Genomic DNA, 21,060 nt, shown 5'->3' on the forward strand with positions numbered 1-21,060 from the left:
TTCCTCTAAATGCTTTAAAAATAGTCTCTTTCTCCTAATATTTTTTTGTTTTGTTTTTCATATATGTATAGTACTTTGTGTGGTACAATTGAAGACATAATTTTACTCAAATCAAAAATATTCTCAGGATCTTTTTTATTTTAATATTGCTTTCCTAATATTCTAATTTTTTATATTTCTAGAAATCATAACACTCTACAGATCACTCCCTTCTGTGCCCTTATCTGTGAAGAACCACTATGGATGGCATCCTTATCTGTGGTCCTTGGTTGGCTTTCTGTCGGCTTCAGCAAAGGGAGACAGAAGCTGGAGTTGGAAGGGTGGGAGAATGGAGAATTCAGATATATTCTATCTGTTTGTTTCCCCCAGTTTCTCTGACAGGCAGCTGCTTCCTCAACTCCCACTCCTGCTATGAGGTCCCCTTCCCATGGTCCCAGCTCTCACTGGGAACTGGGTATCCATGTCCCCTCCATGTAGTCTTCCTACTGCTCCTAGTCTCCAGGAGTCTCAACATCCCTTGTCATTCCTTACACCTTGCCAATGCCTTCATTAAAGGAAGTATTCTTGGAAGTTTTGCTGTTTTAGCCATCTGGATTTGTCTTTTCTGATAGGCTCCTAATACCACTGTACAATTATGAAGGGTAGTCAGGCAGATCTAATTCTAAATCCAATCTTCCTTTTCTTATACCTCTTTCATATATATATATATATATATATATATATGAAATAAGTATATTTCATATACTTGACCTTCAATAAATGATTAAGTTTTATATATTGTGATACATTACCATAAAAACAAAAATATAGGCAAAATATTTGTCAGTATGGATACACAGTTGTTCCCTAGGTTGATTTGTCCTAGTGAAAAAAAAATAACATAAAAAGAATATATTACATATCATTTATCAATATATATCTTTCTTTCTTATACCTTTTCATATATATATATGAAATAAGTATATTTCATATACTTGACCTTCAATAAATGATTAAGTTTTATATATTGTGATACATTACCATAGAAACAAACAAAAATATAGGCAGAATATTTGTCAGTATGGATACACAGTTGTTCCCTAGGGTGATCTGTCCTAGTGAAAAAAAATAACATAAAAAGAATATATTACATATCATCTATCAACATATGGCTTTTTATGTATATAAACTTGTATCCCTCCATAACCAATAGGAAAAGGCAACACATTATAATTTACATTGTTACAGAGAAAATTCTTATAATATCTTTTTTAGTTCCAACAAATGGAAAAGAATAATATATATAAAGCCTCATTTTCTATGTTGAAGTCTTCATTCAAACTAAACACATTCTCATTCTGACACTCTAACAAGAGAACAGTACTTTTCAGTTTTATCTACAAAATGAAAAAAAGTAATTATTAGAAAATATTCTTATTCCAAACTTAGAATTCCCCATATATACTCTGAAGCATGCTACTTTAGTCCTCTACAGTTTCAGATAGTGGTGACACTAAAACACACATTTTGCTGTGAAATGAACTTATATGTTTTCATTCTGAATCCTCATGCAATAAATTCAAAAGGGATAAATTTCTCTTAATACCAAAATGCCTGTTCTCTCCTTTTATCTTTTTTTTTTTTGCTGCACCTGTGGTATTTACTGCAGTTTGTGTGCTCAGTCATGGCACACAGAGGGAATGAAAAGGCAAGAAGTTCAACACCATCATATTTTGTATAAAGTTAATTTTTTCCAAATTGTGTGTTGCTTTTTCTAGTTTTCACATGTCTGACTCACAAGTATTTATGTTTCAATACACAGTAAACAGAAGGATAATACAGCCTTATAGATTTATAGCTTATATAATATCTAGCCACTGATTACCAATAGAGGTCATTTAATCTTAAACTTAGAGACATAAACAAGTTCCATTACCTCTTTCTTTCTCCTGGTGCAAACAAGGAAAATAAACAAAGTCTTTCTCTGAAGAATACAAAGGGATGCCCTACATCTCAGAGTTACAGATGGACAGCAGATTAAGGCAATCACACACATAAACTAGGGCTTTCAGAGGATAAGAAAAGTCCCACGGAGGTTTCAAAATTAAAATGCACTGAACTACTCAGATGTGTCAACATTTCACTAGGAAGAGGGACAAGTTCAAAAAGTTCTACCTCATTTGGTAGATTCTGCTTCTGTAAGGCAGAGATCAGACACCTAGCAACAGCACAAAGGAGTCTACTCTTGACATAGTTAAACTCATGCTGGCTGAGCAGGAAGAAAAGCTATGTAGGATCAGGGCAGAGCTGGAAGGCCTGCAGTTCCAGCGCCATTAGGGAGCCTGGTTTGGGAAATTGTGAAATTCTGTCAGAGGAATGACTTTTTGCCAGCATCCTTTGAAGCTCAGGTCTCAGCACCTCTCTCCCATTCAGGAGACTGCACTGGACACTTGCATACACATCAAGCTTGGCAAAGAAAGAACAGATGTTGCTTCCAACCAACCACTACCTCGTTAAAGCACCGGTGTGCATAGGCTAGGAAACGTGAGAAAGTAAAAACTGTGTCAATGAAGAGGAAGCATTTTCTGACGCAGCTGTTTTAGGGCTGGTGAAGCACTGAGCTTTTTCAAGACCCTGATCTTCACAACATAGACAGCTATCTCTTGTTCTGTCTCTTTTAAAGCCAGTCCTTTGGCACGGTAGATCCTGCCCCAGAAATAACCCACCACTTTTCTTCCAGGAGAAGAGAAATATCTACTTAACAGTCAGGTCAGACCAGAGACTTTGGAAAATATCTGGATCACAAATCTCTGTCAGCAATGACCAGTGAACAAAATCTGGGCCATGTGCTTCTTTGGAGGGCACCCTTTCAGGATGAGTACACACCACAGGTTATTAAGAAGGCAGTTGCATCAGATTGTCAAAGGGATGCTGTAGTCAGCTGTGAAAGTTTACAGGCTGGCAGGGGTTGTCTAAAAACAACTGGACAATCAAGTGGCCCAACACTTCACAAGGCTTGCTATCTGGGAAAGTGTCAGAGAGGGAAAATGAGGTATTACTGGGCTTTTGATTTTCATGATTCTCTGGGCATATGTGATCAGAGGAGACTGGAGCTCGAGGAGGAAGGGAGGGAGGGAGGCTTGGTGAGAGAGGTTATTTGTTTCATCGTCAGTCGCATTCCTGGCCTGCCTGGCCTGTCTGACTCTGTACCAGGCAGAAAGTGTATAATGCTTTCTGACAACGGGGGAGGAAAACCCAGAGACAGGCACATCTCATCGCGGAGCTGCTGGTAAAAGCAGCCAGTTCGCTCTGGCTTTTACTGTAAAAGGTGTTATTCTTTTTTAAACATTGCAACCATTTTAAAGATCTTTTCGGAAAAAAATGCATTTCTGAGCTACAAGAGCAGTTCTTGTTAAAATAAAAATGCAGAAACTAAAATATGAAATTGTCCTTTTCTCCAGAGCCAGTCTCCTTCTAGAGAGGTCACTGACAACCCTGAATACATTGATGCTCATGCTGCTATAAGCATTTGTTTTGTAGTTTCACATACTTTCTGCCCGCCCTCCCTCACATAGGATTTTAATACACATATTATTTTGGAATCTGCACATTTTTACCTAACAACAAAGATACTTTTCTGTCAGGATTTATATTTAATTTAAAAATTGTTTTCAAAATAGTACTGGCAAAATACCCAACTCAACACATTTATCTATATTTTTTTTTGTTAATATGACAGTGGGCTGGAGTCCTGGGATTGAGATGGCTGAGTTTAAGAGTATGGATATGAAAAATCTTGAATGGATATTGCCACTTTGTCTTTCCTACAAGTTTCTTTTCCTAAATGTTGTATATATAATTTCCTAAATATACAAGTTATATTTCCATAATCTGTATGCTGCTGCTGCTATGTCACTTCAAGAGGGTAAATATTTCTACCTTCTAGTACTATCTACTAAAATGGTAGAAATTACTAAATTTTTTGTCACTTTGATAGGTTAAACCAAAGTTTAAAAGGTTGAACTTTGTACTTTTTTATTAATGAGTGCTGAGTTTTTTGTGTTGAACATTTATATTCCTTTTTCTGTGTGAATAATCTTTGTCTATCATTTATTGCATAATATGTATTGCCCTGAGGGAATACTACATATGTTATAGCTAATCTCCATCTATGGTATTTACTGCATATCTTTCTTCTGGCCTGCTATTGTATCTTTTACCACTACTGCAGTTTTATTTTTGTTTAGGAACCATCCATGTGGTCAAATTTCCAAACCTGTTCATCTTTCCTCTTATGGCTGCTGCTGCTAAGTCGCTTCAATCATGTTCAACTCTGTGTGACCCCATAGACGGAAGCCCACCAGGCTCCCCCGTTCCTGGGATTCTCCAGGCAAGAACACTGGAGTGGGTTGCCATTTCCTTCTCCAATGTGTGAAAGTGGAAAGTGAAAAGTGAAAGTGAAGTCGCTCAGTCGTGTCCTACCCTTAGCGACCCCACGGACTGCAGCCTACCAGGCTCCTCCATCCATAGGATTTTCTAGGCAAGAGTACTGGAGTGGGGTGCCATTGCCTTCTCCACTTAGGGTTGCTAGTAAGCTTATAAATGACTTCCATTCTTCAAGATTTAAAAATATTCTCTCATTGTATATTTTCTTTAATTATAAGCTTTCCCTTATTATACCTTTAACAAATCTGGGATTAGTGCATTATACCCAGATTACTGGGCATAATGTCAATAACAATTAATACTTTAAAATAAATGGCTAACCAATAGTCTTAACACCAATTATTACATAGTCCAATCCATCTACCTTCATCAACTTGAAATGCCACTGGTTTTATATTAATTCCATATAGATATATCAACCTATTAGTAGACTCTTCATTCTGTCACAATAATATGTTTTTTGGTTTATGTCCCTTCTACACAATATTTATTACCAAGAACCTATAGCAAGCTTTAATATCAAGTAGAACAAATAGAAATCCTTAATTTTGTCTTTAAATATATTTCTTTTTCTAGTGAACATTAAGATCCATTGGTCTACTTCAAAAACAAATAAAATCTAAAACACTAAAAGTGTCCTTTGTTAATTATCATTTTTATATTTTTGAATATTGCTAATTCCAGAAAGTAAGTTTGTTTTCTTATCCATTTGATTAGGCCTTTGAGTATCCTTCATTTGTGCATGCAGTTCTCTTTATGTGGGTCTTCATCACTTAAGTGTAGGCCTGCATATATTGTAATAACACTATTTCAGAATGGAGCTCTTTTTCTAATTTTCTTGTTTAATTCTTGTTCTTACTGGTGAAAAGGAAATTTAATTAGTCTTTCATTTTTATCTTGTATCTACCTACCTTGCTGAGCCCTTTTTATCATTCTAATAGTGTCACAGTTAATTTGCTTGACTTTCCTAGGCTATGAGTATCTTCAATAATATTTGTGTTTCTTCTTTTTTAATATACTTCTTTTTGCTTGTTCCTTCACTCAAATCTCTTGAGCAAATAGAATAATCTCAGACCCCCCCCTTTTTTTCTCATTCCTGGCTTTAAGGGAAAATAGTTTCAGTTTTTAAAATAGATATACACATTTAAGTTTTTAGAGGAGAGGAACTACATCTTTGACATAAAATTCCTACTATGTCATTTAATCTAATCAACTTTAATATCTCTGGGCCTATTTTGGTGATTTATATTTTCCCATCAAATGGTCTCTTCATGTGTTTATTAATAGATATGAAAAGAAAAGCAACTGCGTGGCCTTAAGCTTGCTACACAGAAAACATCTGAATGTTCTGTTTTTAAACTGACTTCTTGAAATTTTGAAATAATTTTCATTTACAAAGCACCCAAATGTTATTATAAATATATCTGTTAGTCCTTAGCACTTCAGTACTCTGTTTGGAAAAAAAAAACAGAGGCCATGCTCTTAAATTTTGATAATTTGTTCTATTTTCCACCAGTAAAGAATTGTTGTTGGTTGCTATGGAGATGATTTCAATGATGTTAAATGAGAAATTGGCAAACAGATTACTAGTGCTTCCCACTTAGATAAGTTTTTAAAAGTGTTCTTAAGTAAATAAAACAATTATGAATTATATATATTCAGCAATACAGAAGCTCTTTTCAATTCATAGCTCCATCATGGCAGAGAATGTTGGTTTCTCAGTGAATGTTCATTTCCCCTTCTCTTTAGAAATAAATGAGGTAATTCATTCAAAGTCATGGAGCTAGTCAATGGTGGATGGAGTTCATACCCAAGCCCAGGTTGACCTGGTTTTAGGGTCAAATTCCTGCCCTCTTTTGTACACTTCCTACAGGATATGGCTCATATGCATGTGGGTTCGTGGAAATAGGAGATTCTACAAGTTGGGACATAAAAAATTAAACTGGAGTTTTTCAGGTAGTCAAGGTGAGAAAGTGAAAAATGGGCAGAAAGGAACAACATGAATACTTATAAGAATAGAAGTGCACAGCGTGTTAAAGAACAGAAAACATCCAAATGCAAATAAAACTTAGTTTTATAATTCCTTCAGGCATTTGAGTCAAATCTGTATTCAATGGATCTGGCAATTATAGAATCATGAGTTACCAGGACTTTCCTGGTGGTCCAGTGGCTAAGACTCTGTGCTCCCAACGTTGAGAGCCCAGGTTTGATCCCTGGTCAGGCAACTAGATCCCACATACAACAGCTAAAGATCCCACATGCTGAGACCCAGTGCAATCCAATAAATTAATTAACTAATTAAAATAAAAATTTAAAAAAGACTCAAGAGTTACCTAGCCAAATATCCAAAGAGGCAACATAACACAATGGTTGATAACTTAGGAGTACAGACCCTGGCCAGAAGACTATGGTTTAAGTCTTAACTCCACCACTTTGTTGCCCTCTGTCTTTGGGAAAATTACTCAATTTCAAGGTCTCATCTCCTTACCTGCCAAATTAGATACAATATTATCTACTCTATAGGTTTATGTGAAGGTCAAAGTCATGTCAGACACTTAAGAGGTACCTGACATGTGACAGTAAGACATCTGATTTTTAACATTTGAATCAAATGAAAGAGAAGCCATATGATAAGTCTAGCAACTATGACTATATATTCTCATTTTCCTTTAGCGTGCCCCAGGCAACACTTGTCCCACATCTGGTAGAAGGGACACCCCTTAACTGTTCTACATTCCAACTGTAGTCTGTCGTGTGAATGTACCATTGTTTATTCTGCCACTCTCTTATATGCAGAGTACATCATGAGGAACGCTGGGCTGGAAGAAGCACAAGCTGGAATCAAGATTGCCGGGAGAAATATCAATAACCTCAGATATGCAGATGACACCACCCTTATGGCAGAAAGTGAAGAGGAACTCAAAAGCCTCTTGATGAAAGTGAAAGAGGAGAGTGAAAAGGTTGGCTTGAAACTCAACATTCAGAAAATTAAGATCATGACGTTTGGTCCCATCACTTCATGGGAAATAGATGGAAAAACAGTGGAAACAGTGTCAGACTTTATTTTGGGGGGCTCCAAAATCACTGCAGATGCTGATTGCAGCCAGGAAATTAAAAGACGCTTACTCCTTGGAAGGAAAGTTATGACCAGCCTAGATAGCATATTAAAAAGCAGAGACATTACTTTGCCAACCAAGGTCTAGTCAAGGCTATGGTTTTTCCCATGGTCAGGTATGGATGTGAGAGTTGGATTGTGAAGAAAGCTGATCGCCGAAGAATTGATGCTTTTGAACTGTGGTGCCGGAGAAGACTCTTGAGAGTCCTTTGGACTGCAGGGAGATCCAACCAGTCCATTCTAAAGGAGATCAATCCTGGGTGTTCATTGGAAGGACTTATGCTAAAGCTGAAACTCCAATACTTTGGCCACCTTATGCGACGAGTTGACTCACTGGAAAAGAGTCTGATGCTAGGAGGGATTGGGGATGGGAGGAGACGGGGACGACAGAGAATGAGATGGCTGGATGGCATCACTGACACGATGGACATGAGTTTGAGTGAACTCCGGGAGTTGGTGATGGACAGGGAGGCCTGGTGTGCTGTGATTCATGGGGTCGCAAAGAGTCGGACACTACTGAGCGACTGACCTGAACTCCTATATGTCAGCATTTAGGTTGTTTCCAATATTTTGAAATTATAAAAAATGCTTACAGTGAGTAACTTTGTGGACATGCATTCTCATAGTGCTGGAATTGTACCAAGATTATAAATTCTAGAAGTGGAATTCTTAGGTTCAAGAAGTAAATGCATATGTAGTTTTGCTATATACTGCCAAATTCATTTCTATAAAAAAATTATACTGATTTGCATTTCCCCTAGCAAAGTGCTTGTTTCTTCACTTTCTTATGAACAGAATATGTTGCTCATCAGAGAGGCAGAGAATAGCATCTTAGTATGGTTTTATCTTTATCTCATGAATGAAGTTGAGGTTTCTTCATATATTTAAGCATAATTTTGCATATTTTTAAACTAATCATGGTCTATTTTTAATATGATATTTAGGCTTTGGCCATATTTTAAAATACTTCAGTATTAGGCATATTTTCATTTTCCTGAGATATATGATACAAACATTTTCTCTCAGATGGACAGGTGTCTTTTGATGTTGCATATGGTACTTTTTTATAACATGCAAAATATTCCTTCTAACCACATTTTTATGTAGTCAAATTTGTCACTATTATATTTGATTGTATTTAGACCTGTTTTTTTCTTATATCCAGATTATAGAGAAATTCACCATGTATGTAACTGGTTTTAAAAATCACCCTAGTATATGCATGGTTTCACTTTGAACTCTGATCTACCTGAAGTTTATTTTTACTTGTGTATGGTGTGAGGTATAGTTCTAATTTTTATCTGTTTTCCAAATAGCTAAGAAGTTGCCCCAACACTGCTTGAAAGTCCATCCTGTTCTGAGACTGAGATGCTGTCATTAATATTTACAAAGCTTTCCTATGCAGTTAAATGTATTTCTAGACTTTTTATTCTGTTAGTCTAAAATGTCCATAAAGTCTACTCAATTTCCTGTATTACCTTGCTTTAATAGAAAGGCCTTTACTATCTTTGTACTAGTCGGTCTACTCAGCTTCTAGTAGCTTTTTTCAACAGTTAACTAGCTAATTCTATGTTTATTTTCCCAAATGAACTTTATTATCAAGTTATTTACCCCAATTTGTGGATATTTTTGTAGGGTTGTATAAAATTCATAGACTGACCTAGGGACCAAGGCCCTTTAAGATGTTGGGTCAGCTACCCAGAGAAGGAAAATGTCTATCTGTTCAAGATTGTGGGATTCATTTTATCATATGGATTTGTTTTTTATTTAATTTATTCCTAAATATTTTATTTTTGTTTTTGTTATGAATAGGGTTTCGTTTTCATTTTCCCTGAGTTTTGTGTATATCAATTATTGATTTCTGAATGCTAATTTTATATCCTCCTAACTTACTTATGGAATTATTTTCCATTTTTGAATTTTATTTATGATTAATTTTCTAAGGTTTTCCAGGTATACTGTCATAATAATTTAAGTTCTTTCCTAGTTCTCAGGCTGCTTTTGTTTTCGGTCCAATTAAATTGACTACTATCTCCCATACAATATTAAATGTCAGTGAAGATAGTGGTCAAATTTCCTTGTTCCTGACATCTTAATGGAAACGTCTTCTGTGATTCTCAATTAAGATACTGAATTTATAAATAAAGAATTGATTCAAAATTTAAATTAAGAATTTCTTATCACATTAAGAAAGCATTAATTGTATACCAATTTATATGTTCCTTAAGGCTTTTTCTAAAAAATCAGGAATGGATATTAAATTTCGTCAAAGACTTTTTTTTAATTCTGGAGAAAATCCTAATAGGTTTCTTTGTCTCTCTGATTTCAGAAGTCTAATGCTTGACTAATCCCTTTTCTTTATTATTTGGTCTTTTTCCCTATAGGTAGAAGCTGAAACTGCAATACTTTGGCCACCTCATGCGACGAGTTGACTCACTGGAAAAGACTCTGATGCTGGGAAAGGTTGGGGGCGGGAGAAGAAGGGGACGACCGAGAATGAGATGGTTTGAGTGAGCTCCGGGAGTTGGTGATGGACAGGGAGGCCTGGCGTTCTGTGATTCATGGGGTTGCGGAGAGTTGGACACGACTGAGCGACTGAACTGAACTGAACTGAATGAGAATATTTTTCTTTGGTTTGGAGCCTAAGGTTTTTACCAGGATATATCTTGGAAATGCTGGGTTTGTGTCAGATTTCCCAGGTTGCTGACAAACTGTCATCTTAACAGTTGTTCATCCTTTCATTATGTAAATTCAGGTCTTCTTTCATTTTTGAGTTTCTTGAATGATAGTTTTAAATATTACTTCTGTTCTATTGTTTTGATTTCCTTCCTTAGGGACTCAAACTACAGTTGATCTTTGAACAACTTGAGGTATAGGGACTCCAACCTGTGCACAGTTGAAAATTTGTGTATAAATTTACAGTTGACCTGCTGTATCTGAAGTTCCACATCCCCAGATCCAACCAGTCATGAAATGTGGTATACTGTAGTACGTATGTTTTTAAAAAATCTGTATATAAGTGAATTTGTAATCTGCATATAAGTTGCATGTACTTCAAATCTGTGTTGTTCAAGGGTCAACTGTACATGTATGACTTTTGTCTTCCACTTCAATTACTTTCTCTTTGGTTCTTTTTACTTCATCTCACATTCATTCCCTTGGTTATTTTCTCACTTTTGTTCAAAATTCCTTAATAAATTTAATTTGAATGCATCCTCCCTTGAGAGAATTATAATTTAGTTTTTTTTTTTAATTTCTTTCCTGAGTTCAATTAGTAATTTGATTCTTACTGCTGTGTTGTCCATTTGTACTTTGGATTTTGTCTTTCTCAATTAAGATGTTTTCCCCTTATCTCTAAATGTTTTATTTTTTTCTGACAATATTTAGGAGAAGGCAATGGCAACCCACTCCAGTACTCTTGCCTGGAAAATTCCATGGATGGAGGCACCTGGTTGAGATCTTCGAGTATTCTGTCTTTTGCTTCATATTACTTGTTTTTTCTTCTTTCCTTCCTTCCTTCTCCTGCCTCCTCCTCTCCCCCTTCTTTTTCTTTTTTGTGGGAAGAAGAATAGTGTTCATAAGGTGAACTTTTAAACAGTGGCTTTGTAGGTATGAAAATTGTATTTACTCTTCATTTAAAGACTAGGGTTGTAGATTTGAGGTAGTTTATAAGATTCCTAGTTTAAGAGCACCCTCTTCTGTCATTATAGCAAAGTAGAGTTTATTTAATGGGTGATATTTATCTTTTTGGATATCCATTCTGTCCTATAAACTGCAGAGTCATTACTTTTACTAAAAACTAAATGAGTACATCATAGGCTCACTCAATATTCTTCTTGCAGTCTACTTAGAAAACATTCAACAGTTCCTTTGTGGTTGACGGTCTGAGTTTTGGTGAGACCATATGCTCATCTGGGCTTCCCTGGTGGTTCAGATGGTAGAGTCTGCCTGCAGTGCAGGAGACCTGGGTTTGATCCCTGGGTTGGGAAGATCCCCTGGAGAAGGAAATGGCAACCCACTCCAGTATTCTTGCCTGGAAAGTCCCATGGATGGAGGGACCTGGCAGGCTATAGTCATGGGTTCACAAACGGTCAGACACGACTGAGCGACTTCACTTTATATGCTCACCTCGATAACTTAAGAACATATTTAAAAGTATTGATATTTTTTCCTTGAAACTCCAGACCTTTGCGTGTATATCCATTTATTCATCCTTCATTCAGTATATCACACAAATAGCTCTTATAACGTCAGGTATGAATTTGGTACTAGTCATGAAAAGATATACAACAAACTCTGAAAAGTTCTTAAAGAGATGGGAACACCAGACCACCTGACCTGCCACTTGAGAAACCTATACGCAGGTCAGGAAGCAACAGTCAGAACTGGACATGGAACAACAGACTGGTTCCAAATAGGAAAAGGAGTATGTCAAGATTGTATATCACCACCCTGCTTATATAACTTATATGCAGAGTATATCATGAGAAATGCTGGGCTGGATAAAGCACAAGCTGGAATCAAGATTGCTAGGAGAAATATCAATAACCTCAGATATGCAGATGACACCACCCTTATGGCAGAAATTGAAGAGGAACTAAAAAGCCTCTTGATGAAAGTGAAAGAGGAGAGTGAAAAGGTTGGCTTGAAGCTCAATGTTCAGAAAACAAAGATCATGGGATCTGGTCCCATCACTTCATGGCAAATAGATGGGGAAACAGTGGAAACAGTGAGAGACTATTTTGGAGGGCTCCAAAATCACTGCAGATGGTGACTGCAACCATGAAATTAAGACACTTGCTCCTTGGAAGAAGAATTATGACCAACCTAGACAGCATATTAAAAACCAGAGAGGTTACTTTGCCAACAAAGGTCCATCTAGTCAAGGCTATGGTTTTTCTAGTAGTCATGTATGGATGTGAGAGTTGGACTATAAAGAAAACTGAGCACCAAAGAATTGATGCTTTTGAACTGTGATGTTGGAGAAGACTCTTGAGAGTCCCTTGGACTGCAAGGAGATCCAACCAGTCTATCCTAAATGAGATCAGTCCTGAATATTCATTGGAAGGACTGATGCTGAAGCTCCAATACTTTGGCCACCTGATTTTAAGAACTGACTCATTAGAAAAGACCCCGATGCTGAGAAAGATTGAAGGCAGGAGGAGAAGGGGACGACAGAGGATGAGATGGTTGGATGGCATCACCGACTCAATGGACATGAGTTTGAGTAAACTCTGGGAGTTGGCTATGGACAGGGAGGATTGGGATGCTGCAGTCTATGGGGTCACGAAGAGTCAGACATGACTGAGTGACTGAACTGAACTGATGAAAAGGTACAAAAAACTTGACCTTTATTTTATATTTTGGTCTTCAAAATTTTAGCCCACACTCTCTAAAAGAATTTTTGAAAAATTTTGAATTTCCATTAAGTGAAAGTTATTATTTTTTTAATCTTAACTTTAAGCAATTGCAAATTATACACTCTCCCGGCTAGCACAAATAAAACTTTTAGACCATTTTTTCAAATGTTGTCATTGAAATGTAAATATCACGGTGATTGGATACACATCGGTGATGTTTTAGTGTCTAAGTTGTGTCTGACTGTTGGCAACCCCATGGACTGTAGCCTGCCAGGTTCTTCTGTCCATGGGGATTCTCTAGGCAAGAATACTGGAGTGGGTTGCCATTTCCTTCTTCAGGGAATCTTCCCAACCCAGAAATTGAATCCAGGTGGCCTGCATAGTAGGCCATTTCCTTACCAACTTAGCCACAAGGGAAGCTCCAGATACACATTATCTTCCAACAAAAAATACATGAGAAGTTTGCCTTTAATGGTTAGAATTTTTAATAGATCCTTTTCCTCATTGAACTAATATTTTGATTTTCCTTTCCAACTGATTTTTACCATTCATATTGCAAACTTTTTTATATCGCAAAGTTTTATTATGTTTTCAAACTTTTCTGCAACAAATATGTAATTTACTTTTTGTAAATTGTCTGAGATCATAACTAAGATTTTATCCTTATATATAAAACAAATAAAAATTGGGAAAACAAATTTTGATGGTCATAAAAAATCAAATTGCATTGGAAATGTATTTCTTAATAGGATAGATAGGTTTTAAATAGGTAATGAAGTAAAACAAAGACTTGTGAAATAACATATTTATAGAGGCAATAGAGGAGCATAGAAGGAGCAATGAGTCATTTTACTTGGTTGGTATGGGAAAGGATCTCCAAAGAAAATGCCATTTATACTGGATCTTAAGTATTAAAAATCATCCTTTGGGAAAATAAGGCAGAAGAAGAAAACTTGAGGCAGAGGTAACAGTGTGTGCAAAGTGTGGAGAAAGAGGAGAAGATGTCCTGTCGAGGCAAAAGATCTTTTTGGACATGTTATATTTGTGTTGCCTATTAGATATCCAGATGAAGTCTGATGTCTTCTTGGCAGCTGAATTTAAGAATGTGGAATTTGGTAGGATAGGTTTGAACTGCTAATACACTATTCAAAGTCAGTAAGTTAACCCAAACTTAGATGAGATCATATGGTAAGTGAAAGCAGGCAGGAAAGAGAAGAATTTCAAGCACTGAGTATTGGAGCACTCCAATATTACAAGAAGGAGCTAGTAAAGCAAAGAGAGTGATGGCCAGTGACATCTCAGAAACCAGATAAAGAAAAACGGTAATTCACTCTCACATACTGCCACGGAGAGAAGATGAGAAAAGAGAAATGATCATTTTTATTGTCTTTTAAAATTCCAGGTTAAATGCCTTTCTAACGTAAGGGCTTCCTAGAAATGGTATTCAAAGTATCCAAAAAGGTATTTATTTTCTCTTGTCATCCTTCTATTTTTTTTTTTTTTTTCTTTTGGGTATCTAGAAACTGCTGCCTTCTGTATTTTGTTACTAGGTCATTTGCTACACAGGGATTTTTGTCTGTTGTAACTTTTAGAGTGTATCATTTTAATTTAGCAATATAACCTTTTAAAAATGTGCTCGTACTGTAATTTTGTGGGGTTTTTATATTAAAGTTACCACTGTGTATTTTTTTATTCACTTGTCAAATCTTTTTTTTCTTGCCTTTATTCAGTTCTTCTAAATATATTTTTGTTTAAAATTAAATATATGTGAAATAAAAATATATAATGTTTATACAATAAAAATATATATGGAATGCTGCTGCTGCTGCTGCTAAGTCACTTCAGTCGTGTCCGACTCTGTGTGACCCCATAGACGGCAGCCCACCAGGCTCCCCCGTCCCTGGGATTCTCCAGGCAAGAACACTGGAGTGGGTTGCCATTTCCTTCTCCAATATATGGAATAAATATGTATAAACTTCTGTATATGTATGTAATTGTATAAGTACTTTAAATTTAATGCTGTTTCCTATTTCTCTCTCTTAGCCTGGCTAACTTGATTTTCTTTTCTTTCTTGTAACTTCTTTTCTGCCCTCCATATTAAGTTGGAATTTATATTACATAGCTCACTCTTTTTTTTAATAAACATGTTGGTATGTTGAAATAATATAATAATCAAGCCTCCTCGGGTGAAGAATAATTTACATCTTTTGGCTCATGGTTTCCTTCCTAAGTCATTGAACACGCCAAGTTATTAGTGTTTCTCAAGTAATGGGAAACCATGGTTCACCTTGTAGCTTCTACTGTTGTGAATAATTACAAGCTTCTAGCAATATGAATGACCTTGTAAAGTCTCTTTCCTCTGGGATTGTAGATTAAACCTGAAGGTCCTTTCTCACAGATTCCAAGAGGAAGTTCAAAGGCTTTTCTGACAGGTTTCCTCAGGAAACCATGAAATTCTTGTATCCACAGTGGCCTGAATGAGAGATGGGCTTTGAACTTTGGGTGAGAATGACAATGAATTCCCACTCTTGGGGATTGAGATAAAGCCAACACCTTCCCACAGTACCCTAGAGTTACTCTAAAACTGTATTCTAAAGCTGTCTTCATTTAACCTTATATCCAAAAATGAGTACCTGTATGTGACAAATGAACGGCATGCTAAATTTAACTGGAAATTAATCTAAGTGCCATTAGAAATAATTTACATTGTTATTTGGCATTATAGAAAGACACATTATGCTTAAAATAAGGAAATGTACAAGAATAAGTCAAAGGATGGGTATTGCAAGATAACTGTGAAACAAAATATTTAAGAACCAAATAACCAGTAATAGGATTCAGTTCAGTTCAGTTGCTCAGTCGTGTCCTACTCTTTGCGACCCCATGAATCACAGCACTCCAGGCCTCCCTGTCCATCACCAACTTCCGGAGTTCACTCAAACTCATGTCCATTGAGTCGGTGATGCCATCCAGCCATCTCATTCTCTGTCATCCCCTTCTCCTCCTGCCCCCAATCCCTCCCAGCATCAGAGTCTTTTCCAGTGAGTCAACTCGTCGCATGATGTGGCCAAAATATTGGAGCTTCAGCTTTAGCATCAGTCCTTCCAATGAACACCCAGGACTGATCTCCTTTAGAATGGACTGGTTGGATCTTCTTGCAGTACAAGGGACTCTCAAGAGTCTTCTCCAGCACCATAGTTCAAAAGCATCAATTCTTTGGCAATCAGCTTTCTTCACAGTCCAACTCTCACATCCATACATGACCATGGGAAAAACAATAGCCTTGACTAGACGGACCTTGGTTGGCAAAGTAATGTCTCTGCTTTTTTTTTTTTAATTTTTATTTAATAAATGGTACAAAGCACAATACCAAAAACATTAACAGTTAAAATTTCAGCAAATGAAAAAATACTATAGCACACACAGTTGTAAAAAGCTACATTAAGTTATTTTACAACTGCCTCAAGTTGCAAAAAGAAAAAAAACCCAATGCCATACCTAAGTTATCCCTCATGCTATCTAGGTTGGTCATAACTTTCCTTGCAAGGAGTAAACGTCTTTTAATTTCAAGGCTGCAATCAGCATCTGCAGTGATTTTGGAGTCCAAAAAAATAAAGTCTGACACTGCTTCCACTGTTTCCCCATCTATTTCCCATGAAGTGATGGGACCAGATGCCATGATCTTTGTTTTAATGGGGTTAATTAAATGATGACAAGCCCATATATTGAATACTATATACTACACAGTATAAAATAGTGGAATAGTAATAATAATGGGTAGCATTCCTTTAATGTCTTACGTGTCAGGCTTTGTGCAGAATGTCTTACGTATATTAACCCCTTTAAATCTCATAACGGCTCTAGGAGGCTCTATGAATGCACTTATTTTCTCCATTTTAAGAAAGAAGAAGCTGAAACACAGTCAGATGAATGGATTCACCCAATAATACACAACCAGTAAGTGGTAGTTCTAGAGCTATGTTGACTGATGTGGAAGAACAGCATGACATTTCATGAAGAGATCATAAAGAAAACACACATACACAGTACAAAGTGTATTGTAAAGTGTAATTCACATTTCTGTAAGAAATAAATGTGTGCTTGTGTGTGTGTGTGTGAAAAGAAAGCCATGTGGATATAAGCCACACTACTTGAGAGAAGGATTTAGGTGTTGGGATTTCTACTTTTGCCTCATACACTATTTTATGCTTTTTAAAAAAACTTTATTACAATACATGTGTCACTTCTGCAGTCATCATTTAAAGAAATAAAAATTTGAATGAAAAATTTGAATAAATTTTGAATGTTACATTACAAAAAAAATGTTTAAAAGTCATATTTTTCACCCCTATGGAGCAGATAGCCCTCAGACTAGTTGTTTAAATTGATGGTAATTACAGTTAGCTAGCTATTTGAAAAGTATTATTTATTATGAAAAGTAACATAATAAAATACTTCATTGGCTTTCCAGTCAGTGAATTCCTTTATATTGCATTGACCCAAAACTTCATGCAGGTTTTTTCCATAAGATCCCATGAAAAATCCGAACAAATTTTGGCCAACTCAATACATTTTGCTGCATTAATTTCCTTTCTTTAGTCTAGCTCTCTCTCAATCCTCTTGTCATATCTTCTCCCCCCACATCAGAGTTTCCTCACTTGAGAGAAACAAGTTTCAAACATCACCATCTGGATTTCAATTTTTAAAGTTTATTTAAGTACACGAGGATGTTGCCAAGAACGCAAAACTCTTTGCTTGCTCAGCTGAGACTAACTACAGTTGGGAGCTTTTGTCTAACTATCAGGGTTAGAAAAGAGAAAAACTGAAACCTCCTTATTGTAAACAGTTGACACTAAACATTACCCACTCAGCTGATGTTCAATAAATATTTATGCCATCATTCTCAATTTCTTCCACAAGATTTTTAGAAATTAGTAATAAGTATCCTGTATTTCCCTGAAGTTATAGTTTGTAGAAAGATAATTTCCATGGAAACTGATACAGGGAAAAGTATAATTTTGCTAAGATGCTGTGAGTTAAATTATGTAGTGAATCTGAGAGCCAAAAACTTTGAGAAACACATTAATATTTCTGTTTTAACAATGTTAAAATAATGTAGTATTTCATCATAAAAATTTTTGTTGTTCTCCTTGGTAGATGTATTTGCGTTCTTTTAAAGTGATAAATGAATTTTTCTAAAATATTAATTTTCTAACTCAGAAGGATATAAGAATTTAAACAACTATTAATGAGTTTCTTCCATATATTAATACTTTTGTGTGCTTTGTTATGACTTGAGTGTCAACCTGAAACCATTTCTCTAATAAGCAAAGTAATATATACACAGGTCTGTTAGATTAAAAAATCATAAACACAAATATAATGGAATATGCATAATTTCCTTTAGAATTTATGAAACTGTTTTGCATGATCCCTAAGGGGTGAGAGAAAAAAAAATTAAACCATCTTTGATAGGCAATAGAAATAATTCCCAGAAGAAATCACAAGAACTGTTTCTGATTATTTTTGCTTTAACTATGCAAATGTATTCCTTATCTGTACCTTGACTTTATCTACTCATAAACATCCATTGAATAAACTAGAAAAAGGTTTTACTTATGAATTAATTTTATTCTTGTCTTGTTAGAAAAGAAAAATATAGAACATGAAATAAAAAGGGAGATAGGAAATATAAACACTAAGTTTATCTGAAATAGGATGATACCTATATGAAATCTTTTTATAATCTGATATAAAAATTAAAGACAAGAAATAATGAATATTATTAAAACTATATATCCCATACAATATAACATGAATGTTGAGAGATATAAAGTCATGTGAAATCATCGATATTTTCCTAAATATCAAATATTCCTTTCTCACACTCAAACGGATAAATATTAATACTGCCATTATTCACTGTTTTTACCTTAATAACCACATGTTCATTATGTTCTCTTAGATCAGCCTCAGGAAAAACAAGATGACTATAATAAATGTTTAAAAAAATTTAAAAAGGCAACTATTCTTACCGACACACTGGACCGTTTTTCTCCACTACACAAGTCCCACCATTTCTGCAGTAACCTCTTGGACACTCTAAAAAGAAATAACCCAAACCCCACAGTTAATTATAAGTATTACCAGGAAGAAGGAAGACATATTACTATTAATCAAGACATTAAATCTAATCATGGAGAATAAATTGCTTCCTACTTCCTAAAAGCACAAGAATTTGTTTAGGCTACTTTCCTGTAGCCCCAAATTTGTTCAATGCTCCCCACTGCTCTGGATATGTTCATTCCTTATACATGCCCAGTGCTTGGTCCTGACTTTCTTTCCCCATAGATTAGGTACAATCTACTTATTTAGAAGGTCTGTATGACCTCTTTGTGATTATACTGAAGCGTTTTCTTTACTGAAACATTTTTTCGGTTCCACACACCAGTCACCATATCATGGCAGATAAATGCTTCACACGGGTGACTGTCATTTTGATAAAATGTCACTCGTACGCAGACTCCTGTCCTACCCTCCATGTTTGTGACAGATGTCACACAGCTCAAATGGATCCTCACCGCCCTGAATCTGCTTATTTTGCTGCTTGTATCATTCCTGAGTTCTGGGTTAGCATGAACGTTTATTTTCAAAGATGGTTTGTTTATAAGTTAAAAAGAAGCTAAATAGTTTTACGCAGTCATGCCTGTAGAAGTGGTTAGTGTTGCTCTCCCAAGTACACTACCATGTGTAAGACAGTTAGTGGGAGGCTGCTGTACAGCACAGGGAGCTTTAGCTTGGTGTGCTCTGTGATAATCTGGAGGGATGGACTGGGGGCTGGAGGTGGGAGACTCAAGAGGGAGGGAGTATATGTATGCATAATAGCGGATTCACATTGCTGTCTGGCAGAAACTAACACAACAGTGTAAAGCAATTGTACTCCAATAAAAAAAGAAGTGGTTATTGAATCCAGCTCTTTCCTTTACAGTGTCTCCTTGTATTGTCACTACACGATCCTGATCCATTGAAACTTGCCAATTTCCCTACTCACTTAATCCCCTCTTTAATCTTTTTGGCTTCTTCACACCTCCTTTCTCGGAGGAGACAATTCTGCTTTGATTAGGCTATCATAACTAGTAGTTGAGAAGCCTACACTGCTTTTAATGTGTAATTAACACAACTTATATGCAGAGTACATCATGAGGAACGCTGGGCTGGAAGAAGCACAAGCTGGAATCAAGATTGCTGGGAGAAATATCAATAATCTCAGATATGCAGATGACACTACCCTTATGGCAGAAAGTGAAGAGGAACTCAAAAGCCTCTTGATGAAAGTGAAAGAGGAGAGTGAAAAGGCTGGCTTGAAGCTCAACATTCAGAAAACGAAGATCATGGCATCTGGTCCCATCACTTCATGGGAAATAGATGGAAAAACAGTGGAGACAGTGTCAGACTTTATTTTTGGGGGCTCCAAAATCACTGCAGATGCTGATTGCAGCCATGAAATTAAAAGACGCTCACTCCTTGGAAGGAAAGTTATGACCAACCTTGATAGTATATTAAAAAGCAGAGACATTACTTTGCCAACAAAGGTCCGTCTACTCAAGGCTATGGCTTTTCCCGTGGTCATGTATGGATGTGAGAGTTGGACTGTGAAGAAAGCTGATCGCCGAAGAATTGATGCTTTTGAACTGTGGTGTTGGAGAAGACTCTTGAGAGTCCCTTGGACTGCAAGGAGATCCAACCAGTCCATTCTAAAGGAGATCAGTCCTGGGTGTTCATTGGAAGGACTGATGCTAAAGCTGAAACTGCAATACTTTGGCCACCTCATGTGACGAGTTGACTCACTGGAAAAGACTCTGATGCTGGGAAAGGTTGGGGGCGGGAGGAGAAGGGGACGACCGAGAATGAGATGGCTGGATGGCATCACCGACTCTGTGGACATGAGTTTGAGTGAACTCCGGGAGTTGGTGATGGACAGGAAGGCCTGGCGTGATTCATGGGGTCGTGGAGAGTCGGACACGACTGAGCGACTAAACTGAACTGAACTGAACTGAACACAACTATTTTGAGTCCCTAATTCTATGTCTGGCACTTGGCTAGGCACTGGATAAGGAATGATAAATAATATAGGAAGCTTCATAGCTGTTAAGGCTGAGG

At 36.4% G+C, this 21,060-nt stretch overlaps 1 protein-coding gene across 2 annotated transcripts in view; it reads right to left on the reverse strand.

The window, feature by feature from the left end:
- The window catches only part of MALRD1 (MAM and LDL receptor class A domain containing 1), a 596,047-nt gene that overhangs the window by 79,234 nt on the left and 495,753 nt on the right, over window positions 1-21,060 (reverse strand). For both annotated transcript variants that reach the window (XM_088844424.1, XM_055428153.2), the window contains one exon: window positions 18,936-19,002. In XM_088844424.1, the coding sequence (XP_088700550.1) occupies window positions 18,936-19,002 (67 nt within the window). The remainder of the gene's footprint in view (window positions 1-18,935; window positions 19,003-21,060) is intronic.

The sequence above is a fragment of the Moschus berezovskii genome, chromosome 15 (genome assembly GCF_049115385.1).
Source record: "Moschus berezovskii isolate FMDL1 chromosome 15, NW_MosBer_1.0, whole genome shotgun sequence".
Lineage (NCBI taxonomy): Eukaryota > Metazoa > Chordata > Mammalia > Artiodactyla > Moschidae > Moschus > Moschus berezovskii.